The sequence below is a fragment of the Pongo pygmaeus genome, chromosome 21 (assembly GCF_028885625.2).
Source record: "Pongo pygmaeus isolate AG05252 chromosome 21, NHGRI_mPonPyg2-v2.0_pri, whole genome shotgun sequence".
Taxonomy (NCBI): domain Eukaryota; kingdom Metazoa; phylum Chordata; class Mammalia; order Primates; family Hominidae; genus Pongo; species Pongo pygmaeus.
This window is the reverse complement of record NC_072394.2, coordinates 34,254,037-34,271,027: the sequence shown is the minus strand read 5'-3', so window position 1 is coordinate 34,271,027 and position 16,991 is coordinate 34,254,037. Positions and strand designations below refer to the sequence as shown.

At 55.9% G+C, this 16,991-nt stretch overlaps 1 protein-coding gene across 1 annotated transcript; it reads left to right on the top strand.

Annotated features, from left to right (window-relative positions):
* Positions 1-6,410: 6,410 nt before the first annotated feature.
* FOXS1 (forkhead box S1) lies at positions 6,411-8,735 on the top strand. The gene is made up of 2 exons (XM_054466895.2): positions 6,411-6,483; positions 7,380-8,735. The coding sequence occupies exon 2, from the start codon at positions 7,496-7,498 to the stop codon at positions 8,486-8,488; it is 993 nt and encodes a 330-aa protein (XP_054322870.1). The 5' UTR covers positions 6,411-6,483; positions 7,380-7,495; the 3' UTR covers positions 8,489-8,735.
* Positions 8,736-16,991: the final 8,256 nt, after the last annotated feature.

The window sequence follows — 16,991 nt, the reverse complement described above, 5'->3', positions numbered from 1 at the left end:
TCCGCCAATCCTCCAGGCCTGGATGGTGCACAAGGGCAAGCATTTGGAGGGCACCAACAAAGAGGCCCCTCCACCTGGAAGAAACGATTCCACTCTGCCTTCAACAAGAGCGCCACCTTCTGGGCTGCGAGAGTGAGTGCAGCCAGCTGGAGCCTCCAAGTTTTTTTTTTTTTTCTTTTGAGACGGAGTTTCACTCTTGTCACCCAGGCTGGAGGGCAATGGCGAGATCTTGGCTCACTGCAACCTCCGCCACCCAGGTTCAAGGATTCTCCTGCCTCAGCCTCCCAAGTAGCTGGGATTACAGGCGCCTGCCACCAAGCCCAGCTAATTACTTTATATTTTTAGTAGAGACAGGGTTTCACCATGTTGGCCAGGGGTCTCGAACTCCTGACCTCAGGTGATCCACCCACCTTGGCCTCCCAAAGTGCTGGGATTACAGGCATGAGCCACCGCGCCCCGCCAACATCTTCAGCTTCTACAAGACCACATTGTGTCTGCCGCTGTGGCCCAGGTACCATCCTGCCCCTGGAGGTAATGGTCAACGATGGCTGTCTGGCAACAAGGATCTCTTTGCTCATCTGTAAAGTGGGTGGTGGACTCATTGAGCTTAAACTCATGTGCTGGTCAATTTAGGACGCCTAGACCACACAGTTTCTCTCCCCACCAGAAAAGGAGGAAACTGGCTGGGTGCAGTGGCTTACAACTGTAATCCCAGAACTTTGGGAGGTGGAGACAGGTGGAGATCAAGAGTTTGAGGCCAGCCTGGCCAACATGGTGAAACCCCATCTCTACTAAAAATACAAAAAATTAGCCAGGAGTGGTGGCAGGTGCCTGTAATCCCAGCTACTCAAGAGACTGAGGTGGGAGAATCACTTGAACCTGGGAGGTGGAGGTTGCAGTGAGCCGAGATCACACCATTGCACTCCAGCCTGGGCAACAAGAGCAAAACTCCATCTCAAAATAAAAAAAAAGAAAGAAAGAAAAGGATGAAATTGAGGCTGAGAAACAGGTGGACCTTGCCTGAGGCCATACAATGAGCTGGGGTACTAATCTGGGATCGTCTAAATTGAGGAGGTTCCTCCTGGGGCCCAGGGAATAGCAGGCTGTCTCTTGCTTGATGCAGTTACCAGGGCCTGGGCACCCCCTGAAGAGGTAGGCATGCCCTTGGGTCTGCAGGAAGCTCCTGGGGAAGTGGCTGAGCCTGCCTGCAGGTCAGACCTGCTGAGTGTGTTCTTCCAGCCCCTGCAGCCTTGCCAGCTCAGTCGCCTCTCAGCAAGCCACCCTCTGACCCCACCCTCTCTGGCTATGACCTCCAGCACCATCATTTACCTCATCCCTCCAGAGCACCAGCTCCAGCCCTGTCCCCATGCTCCTACCCACTCCACCTTTTCCTACCTCTCCTGCAGCCCTCCCTCCATCTGCAGCGCCACCGGGCCATTCCCTTCACCTCCACCATCTTCAGTTTCATTGCCCTGTCTGCAGCCACCCCATCTTCTCCACACTCATTCCTCTGTCCTGCTTGGGTCCATCACTCCGCTCCCATGCACCCCATCGGGTCCAGCTCTGTCACCTCTGGCTCCCTCACTGTTCCCATCAGCTCTGTCTCCCTCATTCTGTCTGTATCACCCCTATTATCTCCACCCCATCACCTTTCCGCCATCGTTGATAGCTCATTGCTCTGTGCTCATCACCCCCAACCCCGCAGCAGCATCTGGCTCTGTCCCGCATACCTTTCATCTCCAGCTCCCTCACCTCCGCATTTACCCCCAGCACTTCTCTCCCTATCACAGTGACCCATTTCTGGCCCTAGTACCTACAACATCTTCATCAACTTTCTCTTTACCTCCATGGGGGTGGGGGAGTTTGAGCTCTGAAACTTCAAAGTTCTTTTCTCAAAAGCCCAGTGCCATAATATTGACTTCTAACACACTGGACAGCCAGCCCTTTTACTCAGTAACACTGTCAACCCCAGCTGGCCTTCAGTCCGCCCAGACCTCTCTCTGCACTGGTGGGGACAGTCTGGGAATTCCTGAGGAGTCACAGGCCTCCTCTTCCACCCTGACGGCCCTTTCTCCCAATGCTCAGGATGGCTCCGGATTTGCCACAGACGATGAGGACAAGGAGTGGCCCCACAGGCTGGCCCAGCAGGGTTCCTTACTACCAGCCATCCTCCTCCAGACCCTTTGGTTGACCACAGTAAGGACTGGGTCTCCTCACCCAGCCCTGCCTCCTCCCTGGCCTCCTCGTTCTCTATGGGTCTGGGGTCAGGGTGAGATGGTGCCTGACTGCTTCCTCTCCTTCGCCAGGGTGCCAGGCATAGGACCCCCAAAACCCCTGATGCCCAATGCCCTCTGATGACTTCAGCAACCTGGTAAGGAATCGAAACCCCCTCCCCTCCGACCAGTGTGCTGAACTGGGGACGGCCCCAGGGTGGGGCCAGCCCACCTCTGTCTCCCACCCAAAGCACCCAGCCCAGGCTCCCAATAATAGCCACAAGAGTCAACATTTCCTGAGGGCTTAGTTTATGCCAGGCACCCTTCCAAGCTCCCCACAGCCCCCAGATGCTGCTATTATTCCCATTTTACATATGCCCAAGCCAGGACACAGAGGTTAAGAAACTTGCCTGAGGTCACACAGCTAGTAACCCTGGGAAAGTGACTAACAGGTCACAGCTGCTAGCTAAGTGGCAGTGATAGACTAGAATCCAAGGGCCTGGCTGCAGAGCCCACAACCCTAACCACTGAGCAGGATTGCTGGTTTCTCATGAGACGCTGCTAGGTTGTTGTTATTGTTGCTGTTATGGTTATTTCTACCTGCATCAAAATCTTTGCCGGGAGGAAGCTCCTAGAATCCCAGACGATTTGCTGGGAGAGTCATGCCCTCACTGTACAGATGGCCCCAGCTTTTAACCACAGAGCTCGACTATCAGTTCGTTTATACTGGAAGCTATTATTTACTGCTATTATTACTAGAATTCTTATCATCACTGATAGGGAGAGAGCACCCAAAATTTCCGAGGTAGAGGCTGGGACGACCTCTGGGTCCGGCAGAGTTTGAAGGGGAGGGTAAGAAGGCAAGGGGAGCTGGCGCCGCCCACGCCCAGCCCGTGCACCCTCTCTCTCGCCCCACAGCCTGCTGGCTGCACGTGTGGCTCTTCTCTGGCGCAGCGCTGGTGCCCGAAGCCACCGGGCACACAGCCCAGCGCTGTCGTCTGAGTCCGCGGGCCGCCGCTGAGTGCCTGCTGGGGCCACCACCTCACGTTGCAGCAGGTTCGCTTCCCCAACCCACTGCCCAGCGCCCACGTGTTGCAGGGCCTGCTGCCTCACCTAGAGTGCCGTGTGCAGCTCTGGGTGGCTCCGGAGGGCATGTTCACCAAGCACCTGTGCCAGGGCCTGTACTGGCGCGGCCCACTCACCCTGCACCTAGCGCAGCCCAACAAGGTGGAGCGCGGGTGCTCCTGCCACCTGCTGAACACACGCGGCTTCCTCCAGGCGGTAGGACCGCTGGGGGAGTGGAACAGAGTGGCGTGGGCACGGGGGCATAAGGACGCGGTGGGCAAAGGAACATGAACAGAGTGGACACGTTAAATGCAGGCCCAGGGGGATGGGCCTAAGGGTGCTGGGCATGAGGTGGACATTGACACAAAGAATATGGCACAAAAGCACCAGGGATGGGAAAGAATACAGGCACCAGGAGGGCTGGGGGCACATATACGGATACAGGCGTATATGGGGTGCTGGCACGGGGCAGGCTTGAGGCATTGGGTGTGCAGCATAAGAATAGGGCTTCGGTACATGTGTTGGCTTAGGGCATAAGGTGGATGTCAGGTGCACCAAGCACGAGATAGGTATAGGTGAGTGGCAGTGGGCATGGGTTGGGCATAAAGGCATGGGGTGGGCATAGGGGCCAAGGAAGAGACATAAGACCTGGACATGGGCACAGATGTGGGACATGGGACAAGCATAGGAACGTGGAAGTGGGCCTAGGGCACAGGCACATAATGGGATGTGGGCGTATAGGACTTGGACATGGGAAATGAGCACAAGGTGGGCACAGTGGGTTGCCTAGTTCTTGCCCAGTCCCTATAGTCTCAGTGCTGTATAATTGTGTGTCCACCTGCAGGATGGTCACCCGGACCCAAAGTACCAGATCTGTCTGTGCTTTGGTGAGGAGGACCCGGGCCCCACAGAGCACCCTGAGGAGCAGCTCATCATGGCGCACATGAGTCACTCCTTCCACTCTAGCCAAGAAGCAAGCCCTCCAGTCCCCTCCAGACAGCCCTTCCCACACTCCCTCCAGTCCCAGCTCTGCCTCTGACCCTTCTAGCACCCTCGGGTCTGTAGGACCCTACCTGGAAAATGGGGGTAGGGATGCGGCTGTAACTAGGGCTGTGACTTCCCATGGGAACATCCGAGGCGGGAAATGGAGAGGGTCTGCTCATCGCCCCACCTGCCTCCGCAGGTGCAGGTGCAGCTTTGGCCTGGGAGCTCGTCCTGCACTCTAAGTGCCTCAACCGAGTGCCCAGATGGGTCCTCAACCCCTGGCAACCCCGATGGCGTCACTCACCTTCAACACAGCTGCCTCCGTCCTAAGCGAGCTGCTTCCTCCTCTTGTACCTGCTGAAGGCAGCCCCCAACAGGGGGGCTCCCTACTCCCACCCAACCCTGCCTACACTAAGCCCATGGACTTGGGGCCTCCCTCGGCACATCACCCAGGTCTGCTGGATAGCAGAGGTGGATCGCGGCCTTCCACTCCTCTGTCACGGGGCCCCGGAACTCGGGAGTAGGCCACACCGCCCCCCAGCTGGGCATGGGGCTTCGGCAGGAAACTGAACTCGATCTTGAGGCCCCAGAAAGGCAGCAACTGGGGCAGAAGCAAGACTTCATCTCTTGCTGACAGCCCAACTTGTCAATAGCGCTTTCCTCAGAGCCAGCCTTAACCTGCCATTGAGTCCATTAAAATGTTTGCTTAAAGTTTTTACCAATAATTAGATCATCAGGGTTGTTTAGTGTGGGATCAAGCCATAACAAAACTGCCTAGCCTCTCAGGGGCCTTGAATTTACAGACCCTTCCTCCTCCCTGCAGCTAGTCTCTCTTCTTTATTCTGGGGGCTGGGAAGGATCCCAAAACAGGGAACTTGGCCGAACCCTGGGCTTTGGATGCTAACCACTGAAGTACCAGCACCTGTAGGATGCTGTCTTTGAAGAAACTGCAGCAGACCTCCAAATGCAGCCCTAAGGCAGAGGCCAACGTGGAAGACCAGCCCTTCTCCAAGCCCCACTGGTCTTTGCAAGCTGTACGTTGTAGGGAATCTGAGAACTGGAAAGGGGGACTACAACCAGAAAGTTGGTTCCCCTGCCATGGGAATAAAGTAGCTGTTTTCCACCCCACATATCAGGCCTTTTATTCTTTTCTGAGTTCTGATTTTATTTATAGGAATCCTCTTACAGATGCCAATATTGTAAGTCTCTTTTAATGATACATTAATAAGCCACCTTCACGGGGGGAAAACTGTGATTCGATAAAGGACAGAAATCAATCAATTGCTGTTTGTTTAGTCATTTAGCAGACATTTCTTGAACACCTACTCTGTTCCAGGCCTCTGTTCCAGTGTCCAGTGTGTGACTCTGGGGGTACAGCAAAACAGCATGGTCTTTACTCTCTTGGAGTTCACATTCTGTTTTCTAGTGGGGACCCAGCGACTCTCCGCTACCCCTGCCCCTCACTGAAGAGGCAGTATTTAGGAATTACAGAATCCTAGGCTCATATCCAGCTTTGTCACTCACTAGATTTGGGACATCAGGGAATTTACTTACCTTCTCTGAGCCTCAGAGCCCTCATCTATTCAAAAGAAGCAATGAAGCCCTCCAGAGCAGGGTTGGTTGAAGAAGTAAGTGTAGGGTTGGGGAGGTGAGCTGGCCTGGTACAGAGTGGGTGAGCAGTGACGTGGGAGTGGGAGAGCAGAGAGGATGCTGTCCGCTCCTCCAGAAGGCCTGACTGTTCTGGGCCTGACCTGTCTGGACCTCCCGACCCTAGGCTGCAGCTTGGGTAGCCTCAGTTCAGAGTGACAATCCGCAGCCATGTTCGTATCCCTACTCCATACTAGGCTCTTGATGAGGGTGCTGCAGTCTGTGTAAGGGGAACCTGTTGCCTCCCCACCATGGCCTGGACAGCTGAGGAGTCACTAGCTCCATGTTAGAGATGGGGAAACTGAGGCTCAGCCAGGGTCTTGAGGTGCCTCTTGGGAGGGAGAATGTCTCTCCCCAGATAGCCATCCTTCCCACACCCGTCACTAGGGGGCGACAGGGGCTCAGCAGAACTGAATTTCATGGGCTCTCCTTACCATCCTAGGTGCCCCTCCCTGCAGACACCCCAGAGCTAGGAGGACGGGGTAGGAGTGGTGTGGCCCCAAGGCCTCTGCACAGCAGGAGAAGGCAGTAGACCACAGGCCTGGGAGGAGAAGAGGGAAAAGCAGGAGTAGAGGTAGGGATTAGAGAGGCCCCTGGGGCTTCTCTCACTCTGGGGGGACTGGGCTCAGGCCCTGCCTCTCTCTCCTCTCTCTCTATTCATTCCTTTCACTCCTTGTGTTTGCACCTGTGTCTCTCTGTATCTCCTTTCTCTCTGGCTTTGTGGATTTCCTTGTTTCTGCCTGCTCAGTGATTCTCACTTTCTTCGTATACTGCATGTGTATCTGTGTGTGTGTGTCTCTGTGTGTGTCTGTGTTTCTGTGTCTCTGTGTGTGTCTGTGTGTCTGTGTCTCTGTGTCTCTGTGTGTGTCTCTATGTGTCTGTGTATGTGCTTGTGTGTCTGTGTGTATGCCTATGTGTCTGTCTCTGTCTCTGTGTATATATGTGTGTGTGCTTATGTCTGTGTGTGTGTGTCTGTGTGTCTCTGTGTGTCTGTGTCTGTGTGTCTCTGTGTGTCTGTACATGTGTGTCTGTGTGTCTCTGTGTGTCTGTACGTGTATGTCTGTGTGTGTCTCTCTCTGTGAGTGTCTGAGAGGCTCTGTGTGTCTCTGTCCGTTGTGTCTGCCACTGTCTTATCTTTGTCTCTCCCTCTTTCTCCCTCTTGTGATGTCTTTACCTCTCTCTGTCTCTGTCTCTTTTTTCCCTGTCTCTGTTTCATATGTTTCTGCCTCTGTCTCATTTTGTTTTTGTCTCTGTCCCTCTCAGTTTCACATCCTGTCCCTCCCCAGCCACCACCACCCAGCACACATGGGCTGAGGGTCTCAGTCCCTTCCTTCCCACCTCCTCATCCCTGGCAGCTGCTCGGCTTCCCACTACTGGCCTCTCCTGCCCGCCTCTCTTGGGCCTTGTGGGAGTGGGGCGAGGGAGGAGGGGAGGATGGCTCAGCAGACCCACCCCTTTTTGCCTTTCCAGGCTGGGAGGCTGGGCCAGTGGACCTTTTAACCAGCCTGGGCAGGCTGTTCCGGACGCCAGCCCTGGACGCTGAGCCTGACCCAGCAGGTCCCAGCAGCCTGGCCAGCCCGGCCAGCATGCAGCAGCAGCCTCTGCCCGGGCCCGGGGCCCCCACAACTGAGCCAACCAAGCCTCCCTACAGCTACATTGCCCTTATTGCTATGGCCATCCAGAGCTCACCGGGGCAGCGGGCCACCCTCAGTGGCATCTACCGCTACATCATGGGCCGCTTCGCCTTCTACCGCCACAACCGGCCTGGCTGGCAGAACAGCATCCGCCACAACCTGTCACTCAACGAGTGCTTTGTCAAGGTGCCCCGCGATGACCGCAAGCCAGGCAAGGGCAGCTACTGGACCCTGGACCCTGACTGCCACGACATGTTTGAGCACGGCAGCTTCCTACGCCGCCGCCGCCGCTTCACCCGGCGGACAGGTGCTGAGGGCACCCGGGGCCCCGTCAAGGCACGCCGTGGACCCCTCAGGGCGACCAGCCAGGACCCAGGAGTCCCCAACGCCACGACCGGCAGGCAGTGCTCATTCCCACCAGAGCTGCCAGACCCCAAGGGCCTAAGCTTTGGGGGTCTGGTGGGGGCCATGCCAGCCAGTATGTGCCCAGCAACCACTGATGGCAGGCCTCGGCCACCCACGGAGCCCAAAGAGATTTCCACGCCCAAGCCTGCATGCCCAGGGGAGCTCCCCGTGGCCACCTCATCTTCCTCATGCTCAGCGTTTGGCTTTCCTGCCGGCTTCTCAGAGGCTGAGAGTTTTAATAAGGCCCCTACACCCGTCTTGTCCCCGGAAGCAGGCATCGGGAGCAGCTACCAGTGTCGGCTGCAGGCACTGAATTTTTGCATGGGAGCTGACCCAGGCCTTGAGCACCTCTTGGCCTCAGCAGCCCCCTCCCCTGCACCACCCACCCCTCCAGCCTCACTCCGGGCCCCGCTGCCCCTGCCAGCTGACCACAAGGAACCCTGGGTTGCAGGTGGCTTCCCTGTCCAGGGAGGCTCCGGCTACCCATTGGGGCTGACCCCCTGCCTATACCGGACGCCAGGAATGTTCTTCTTTGAGTAAAGGCAGCCTCGCCTCAGGCAGTCCCTGCAGGTCCCTCACCCTCTGGGCTGAGCCTGGCTCTAGGACCTGGAGAACTCTGGAAGGACCCAGCCCTGGTGAGCCAAGGACAACCACACAGAAAGCCAGGATTGAAGCGGTGCTCAGCCAGGCCCCTGGGGCCTCCGGACAAACTTGGGGGTGAGGGGAAGCGGGGCCTCTTGGGATTTACTCTGTGGCTCTCAGGGCCAATAAAGCCATGTGATGATGAGGGTCAGCTTGCCTGATGGCTGGGGGCTGAGGGCCAGGGTGCCTGCTTGTATGTGGGGGTGGCTGTGGCTATGGGGTTGTGCAGCGGGGGCAGAGACCCTGGGTGGGAATGTCTCACATCAGGTTTTCTCCTGCTGGGGACTTTCTCAGGGAGTTTCCTAGAAAGGGAGAGGAAAGGGAGGTAGGGAATGGGGAGTGGGGAGAGGAGGATACAGGCAAGGGAGAGACTGGGCAGGGGCAAGGCTGGGCTGGCCTGAGGGACTGATTCTCCAGTCTCAGATGCTGGGACTTAGTCCCCATAGGTGCAGTCGTCATAACCCTGACAATTTGTGACAGTGATCCTGTCCCGGGCTTGTATGTATCATCTCACCTGTGCAATTTGGAAGACTGGCCCCGTTTACAGTGGTGGAAACAGGCTCACCAGCCCCAACTCCAGATGGCAAATGGGTGGCAGAGGGTAAATCAAAACCACATCTGTGTGGCTCTACCCTCCAGCCTCTGACCTGCAGCTTGAGTGAGGACACAGGGGTGGAGAAGAGGGTCAGGGCAGAGCTGGTGGTGGCCCCCAGAGGTGGGAAGGCTTTGCTGCAATCCTGGAAGGCCAGGGCTAGAAAGGCACCCTTTACCCATTGTGCAGACAGGGCACCCAGAGTTCAAAAGGCAGCACCTATCCCGTTTGGACTTCCCACATTAATGGGGGAGCTTCCCTGAGCCCCCAGCTCCCTGAGGTCCTCTGGTGACTCTTAAAGACGGCATTGCTTGGGGCCAGCAGCATGGGCTGTGACTGTCCTAGGTACCATTCAGAAGTGACTGAGCCCTGACCTTTGACCTTCTCTAACTACCCCTTCGCGAGGAAGCAGGAGAAATGGGGATATTCTTGGTCCTCGTTAGAGGAACAGAGAAGGAATCTGAAACGTCGCTGTCCTCACAGACCCCAGTACTGGAGGAGCAGAGGCGAATGGCTTCCTCCCCAGAGCCTTAGTCCTCCTATCTGGATCATGGGCATAGGGAGAGGAGGGAGGGATGCTGGGGCACCCCTATTCTGGTTTTTGGTATGTGGTCTAGAGTGTCTTATGTCCCACAAGTTTACACCCAGGGGGCTGGAGGCCCCTTATTGGGCAGGCAGCCCTGTTCCCTCCAGAGGCCCTCCCTTGCCCAGGCAGCCCCGAGGACTCCAGCCTTTGCTGCTCCCTCCTCCCCCGACAGGTCCCCTGGGGCCTGGGAGGAAGCGAGCCCGGCTGGACAGCCCGAACTGTCTGGTTCCCACAGTCTCAGAGCTGGGGTGGAGGAGGACCTGCAGAGTGAGAGGGGCTGGGAAAACGCCTGGCCAGCTGTGGGGCCCCTCCCCACCATGCCTGCTGAACCCCAGCCCGGAACCCATCAAACAATGGGGAGAAGGAGCAAGGGTCTGTGCAGCCTCCTATGGGCAGCTTCATGGGGCAGAGGGGAGAGGAAAGGCCCTCTGTGTGCAGGGCATGGTGAGGAGGGGGAAGGAGGCTCTTGTGTGAGTCTGTACCACGGTGTGTGCCTGTATGGATCAGTGTGTCTCAGGCTGCGTGTGTGTATATGACAGAGAAAGAGAGAGATGCAGAAAGACAGACCCTGCAGAGGCAGAGACAGACAGATTCAAAGGGGTGAGAGTTCTTTTTCAGTTGGGTCAGGGAAGGAGGCCTCTGCTGGGCGCTGTTCCCGTTGCACATTCCTGTGGAGCCCTGGTGACCCCAGTCCCTTCCCAGCCTGGGTTCTGAGCTACTAGGAGGATGGGAAGCCGACTGGGCTGGGGGAGCCCAGGCCTCTGCCGCTGTACTCCCTAGCATCCCCCTGAACCAAGGAAGTTTAGCTCTGCACTAGGGTGGGGACTTGTGCAGAAGGAGGCTGAGTCTCCTGCTCATCCCTTGTCCCGAGGGAATGTGCGAAAGGGTCGCCCACATGCAGGCTCAGAGCCCCCTCTGCACATCTCTCTCTGGCCTCCAACATAGTCATGAAGTGAAGACAGGCCCCCTCAGTCCCAACCCCCCAAGCAGGACCCTGGACTCAGCGCATGCCTTGGACTCACTATATAAGCCTGGACCAGTGCCCACCTCTCTGCGTTTCACTCCCTTTGCCCAGTGGTTGTGGGGAAGGGCAGCCTGACTCAGGGTCTGAGTCCCAGGAATGGATCTGACCTGGGGGATGGCCTGGAGGAGGTCCCTTCTCTGGAGGTGCTGGGCAAGGAGACACCATGATCTCATGCACCCTTGGCTAGCTGCCCAGCCCAGGGACCCCACCCATGGGGCCTCCTGCCTTCACATTCTTTCCACGACCAACATCCACCTCCCACCTGACCGCCCTCTTCTGGACAGGGGTTGCGGGGACAGTGAATGCCTCTGTCGACCCAGATAGAGCCCCTTGGCACAGATGGAGAGACCAAGGCCAGAGAAGACAGGTGACATGCCCAGGGTCACACGGCAAGGCAGGAGCAGAGCCGCTTCTCAACCCATCCATGGCACCCCCTCTGATGCTTTAATGTAGCTCTGGAGGGGAGGGATGGGGCCATCTTGTTGGAACAAGGACCCTCCTCATAGGAAGCGTGTCCGTCTCTAGGAGGGAATTCCAGTCCCCCCATTCCTCCTCTTTAGCAGGTGAGAGCAAAAAAGGATATTGAGACCCTTACAGAGTTAGACAAATCAAATCCTAAAATGGGAGAATCAGAATCTGAAATGATTATTTCAGAATCTTCCAGAGTTTTTAATCATAGCAACTCAGATTCCTGGAATATCAGAGCTGGAAGGGCATCTCCTGCCCGATTTCTGAATCCTCTCTACATTAAAATGGTCGACATTACATGGGGTTCCAGGAACCGGGAGTCCACTGCCTTTCCAGGTGGCCGGCCCCTTCCCACAAAAGTGTGGCAGCTCTGAAAGACCATTACGAAGCTTCACCTGCTGGGCCTCGGCCTTTGTTCTCCCAAGAGAGGAGAGGACTCCTGGCCCCCGGGGAGGCCACCCTCACCCACCCACAGGGCTGGCCTTCTCAGCCAGCCCCTCTTCCCGATGCCTTATCTCCAGCCTGCTCTCCGCCCGCCCCCTTCCTTCCCTGGTTTATGGCATTCCATGGCCCAGAGTTAGACACTCCTGCCCACACCCCAGACAGTGCCTTGGCTGAGGGGAAGAAGACCCTCTCCCTTGGAGGGCAGGGCCCTGCAAGGCTGCCACAGTGATGAGAAAAAGCCGGGAGGTTGTGTCGGCCAGCCTGGCATGCCGCCTGCTGGGAGAGTATGCAATCCAGGAATCCAGGCCTCAGCCAAAACATCCCTTCCACACCCAGACTTCCATGGACCAGGTGCCATGTCCTAACTGTGTGACCTTGGGCAAGTTGCTTCCCCTTTCTGGGTTTCCCCCATCTGTAAAATGTGGAAGACCAGCCTGGCCAATAGGGTAAAACCCTGTCTCTACAAAAAATACAAAAATTAGCCGGGTGTGGTGGCACATGCCTGCAGTCTCAGCTACTCGAGAGGCTGAGGCAGGAGGATCACTTGAACCTGGGAGGCAGAGGTTGCTGTGAGTTGAGATCATGCCACTGCACTCCAGCCTGAGCGACAGAGTGAGACTCTGTCTCAAAAAAATAAAATAAGTGTTTGTTAAGTACAATAAATAGGTATGTGGGTACTGGACATGTCTCCCTTAACCTGATTTACGCCCCAGAGGAATGCCTAGCTGCTGTGGAGGCAGGAGGACAGGATTTAGGGAGAAGAAGGACTGTTACACAGACAAGGCTTTTAACTCAGTTCCTGGCATCTTCACTTCCTTGCTGTGTGACCTTGAGCAAGTGGATTCACCTCTCTGAGTCTCAGTTTCCTTATCGTAAAATGGAAGCAATGATTCCAGTCCCCAGGACTGGTATGTGGGAAGCCTTGTCCTGCACACTACCTGTGCAATTCAGTCAACAGGAATGAAATTAGAATTTATTAATAAAACAACTCCGTTGGAGGACCTCATGCCCTCAGCGTAGTCCTCTCCATCTCTCCCTTCACACAGGGCAAAACCCACATCTCCACAGGTCCAGTGGTGCCTAATCTCTTGTTCCCACCCTTCTGGTACTAGGTGGTGACTCAGGGAGGCAGCTGGTGGGGCAGAAGGAAACACTTCCTTGGCTAAAAACAGGCCACTGTCAGCCAGAACCCAGCCTGGTGTCCCGGGAAAGACCAGGGCTGCCTCCTCTTGACCACAGCCCTCAGGGCCAGTTTTGAGGTTGCCCTGAGCATACAAACAAGAGAGGGCTGACCCTCCCACTCCCTTAGGACACTCACCTCCCCATGAGTTTCTTTTCCATCCTCTAGGCCTTTGCAGCAGTTGTTCCCTTGGCCCCCACTGGCTGCCTCTCTACATCCACGACCCACATCACATCACCTTCTCTGAGAAGCCTTCCTGCACTTCCTTATCTGATTGGATGCCCCCAGATTATTCTCCCTCGGCATCCATTTATGTTGCTGACATAGCATCTGCTGCAATGTAGAATTACACATGTGCGCACGTACTCACGTTTTATTGTGTCTCTGCCTTAGAATGTAAACTTCACGGGCCAAGGGTTGGGTCTGCCTTATGCGTTTTGTCATCTTCCCTAACTCGATGACTAGCACATAGCAGTCCCTCCATAAAGGTTTAGGAGTGGAGTCATGGTCACCATTCATTAATTTGCCATGAATTAAATCTCAAGGCTGGGCACGGTGGCTCACGCCTATAATCCCAGCACTTTGGGAGGCCAAGGCTGGTGGATTACCTGAGGTCAGGAGTTCGAGACTAGCCTGGACAACATAGTGAAACCCCGTCTCTACTAAAAACACAAAAAATTAGCTGGGCATGGTGGTGGGCGCCTGTAATCCCAGCTACTCGGGAGGCTGAGGCAGGAGAATCGCTTGAACCCAGGAGGCAGAGTTGCAGTCAGCTGAGATCACGCCACTGCACTCCAGCCTGGGTGATGGAGCAAGACTCTGCCTCAAAAAAAAAAAAAAAAAAAAAAATTCTCAAAGCCCCCCCAACAAGGCTCCCTGTTTCGTTAACAGGCGAGGGCCACTGTGGTCTGGCCCCAGCTCCTCCTTCCTTCCCCCTCACTCACTCCAAGCAGTCTGTACGCTGGCTCTGCCTTATCTTCCATGAATGTCCACAGGCTTCACTCCCTCATATCCTCCAGTTTCTGTTCAAATATCCTCAGAGAAGCCCTGCCTGGCCACCACATTCCCCATTTCCCCCACCCCTAACACATTCTAAATTCATTATTGCCATTCAGTGTGTCTCCCCCACTGGCATGAAGCTTCACCAGGCCAGGAATTTTTGTCTATTCATTGCTTGTCTCCAGCACCTAGGGCAGCGTTTGGAACATAGCCGGGGCCGGAGAAATAGTTGTGAAACAAACATAAGCTCAGTAGCCTGTACCAGGCTCCACCTACAGATCCCATGTAACTTTCTCATTATCCTGGGAAGCAGGTATGATTCTTACCCCATTTTACAGACAGGAAACTGAGGCTCAGGGAGGGCAAATAAGTAGGTACGAACACTGTTCTGTCTGACCTGGAACCCAATCTCTCTGTCATCGGCCTATCTCTCTAGAGGCATCTCCCCCATCTCCTCCCCACAGTTCTTAACATCCTCTCAAGCAGACATGGCTCAGCCTCCACCGGGTGTCCCTGCCTCCAGCCTCTCTCTCCCATTCACTGACCTCCCTGGCTGCAGGGATCCTTTGTAAGCATGGATCTCTGACCTCCCTTCCAGAGCTCCCCATTGTCTCAGGTCAGCCTGCCATTCGGGCTCCCGCTAACTTCTCCAGACCTATTTCCTGCTTCATCTGATGCAAAAGCCCTACTGGCCGGCTCCAAGATGAGCTTATACTCAGCTCCAAGTCTCTGGACAGCAGTCCTCTCTGCCTGGAACACCCTCCTCACTCTCTTGTCTGGAAAAGCCCTGCTCCTTGTGTGCCCTCAGCTTGGGTGTGACTCCCACTGAAGAGAAGAGAATAGGGGTTAGCGTCTCCTTCCTGTTCTCATGGTTTCATGAGATTCCTTCCAGCTTCACCCTGATCCTCATCCTCCCACTGGGGTTCCAGAGGCTGTGAGCGCCCCAAGGGCAAGGGCCATGACTCATTCATCCCCAGGCTCTCACTGGGTGCCAGGCCCAGAGCCAGGCTCAACAAATGGTTGTGAAGTGGTTGCTGTGTGGGAAGTCAGATGGCCTGCCTCACATCCTGATTCCCCTATTCATCAGCTGGCACTTGTCCATACACTCCTTGTGCCTCAGTTTCCTCATCTGTGAAATGTTGATAATGAAAATACCTACTCATAGGGTGGGGACAAAATAAGTTAATTGATGGGAATCACTTGGTATAGTGCCTGGTGGCCAATAAATATTACCCATTAACATGAAGGAAGAAACGGGTGCATAGGTAGCTTCATAGGTAGGAGATGGTCCAGGTGGGCACATCCTTCAGGACAGCCCTGGCTCCTCCATGCCCTCGGCGCAGCCCTATCACTGGCTGAATCTTTACCCACCACTGTCTTGTTGGGTCCAAGGTGGCCAGTGGAATTCAAGGCCACTGGACCCAGACAGGAAAAGGCAGCGTCACCAGCCCTGATGTAATCCAAACCAGATGTGGCCTTAGTGGCTTCCAGACCCATGGGGGGTGGTCACTGTGGGCCTGGCTAAGGCCCTGAGGCAGGAAATGGTCTTGGAGGAAAGCTCTCTGGGCTGGGACCAACTGGGAGGAGCGCTCCCATTGACAGTGTTAACCCTTCTTAGCTCACAAAGAGGGCCCAGGACCCCGTTCAGGGGAAGCCCAGGCATAGAGGTGCCTTGCAGGGGAAGGACACAGCATCAGCGTTGAGACGAACACTGAACAGGAGGGGCCCATGGCCCTGGTGCCTGTGGTGGGCACAGCAAACCATGCAAGGGGCAGGGAAGCTCAGCCTGACACCCAGAGAACTGATGCCCTAGGAACCCTTGCTCAGTCCTGGTCCAGCTTGGCAATCCCAGACCAGCTATGGGCTCCCTCCCTCCATCAGGGCAGCTCCTAGCGTGAAAAATCTTTCTTCCTTGTAGCTGCCAGGGATGGGAGCATTCCTGAAAGCAGTGGGGCTGGGGCCTAAGCCTGCAGAGAGGCAGACCCAGCTCTCCATAGGGGCCATGGCTGCAGCTTTGCCCTGAGTGTGCTCTGTGGCCCTCAGTGGGAACAAGGTCTCTCCGAACCCACATTCCCCCTTCCATATTATCGAATCTATACTCTCTGCCTCTGGGGATGAGGGGAGGCCCAAAGGAAGCACCTGATGAACCATAAAGAGCTTTCTAAGGTGTGCTCCTGGGAAGGGGTGGGGCTGGGTTCTGAATGGGCTTCTTGCACAGGACATGTTAATTTGCTGTGTGGCCTTGGCCAAGTCACTTTCCCTCTCTGAACCTGTTTTTTTCACCTGTAAAATATGGTGCATGAGCACCCCATCCCGTCTCTCAACTCTCACAATGGCCCTAGGAGTGGCAGAGGAGAAAAGAGCTGAGGTTATCAACTTCATATTACAGAGGGGGAAACTGAGGCGTGCACTGGGAGTCAGGAGTCCTGGGTTCTAGTTCCAGCTGTTCCTGTCTCTGATGAGGGACCTTCCCCATCTTGGCCTCAGTTTCCCCAGCTGGATGCAGGCCCTGGATCTCTGCTGTGGCTGGACTTCATTTCCTTCCCTCCCCCCCACGGAGGTGACTCATCCCTCATCAACATGCTGTGTGGCCGAGGCTCAGCCTGGGTGGGAGCCAGGGAGGCCGAGAAAACCACTCAGAGGAAACCACAGGCCTGGCCCAGCTGGCAGGTGTCGGACGGGCAGGCAGGCAGGAATCCACAGCCCTAGGGGCCCTGCCCATAAGCGCACCTCCCACCAAGAGCCCAAGCCAGGTTCCCCAGGCCCCCCAAGCCCCAGACTGCGAGTCAGGCTCAGGCCTCAGAGTCACCCATTCACCACCCCAAGTGATATTGCTGCAACCGGACTCTGAACTCCCCGGCTCAAACAGGGTGGGGATCACAGTGAGGACCAGTGTTCATGGAGGCAGGAGAGAGATGGGATGAACTGTCAAGGTTTCTGTCCAAGGGCAAGCCTAAGGTTTCTCAGGAGGCAGGCAGTGGTGAAGAGCAGGGGCTCTGGGCCCAGACCATCTGGGTACAAATCCTGGCTCTGCCACTGACTAACTATGTGGCCCTGAGCAAGTGGCTGAACCTCTCTGAGGCTTGGCTCCCCACTCTGAGAAAGGGA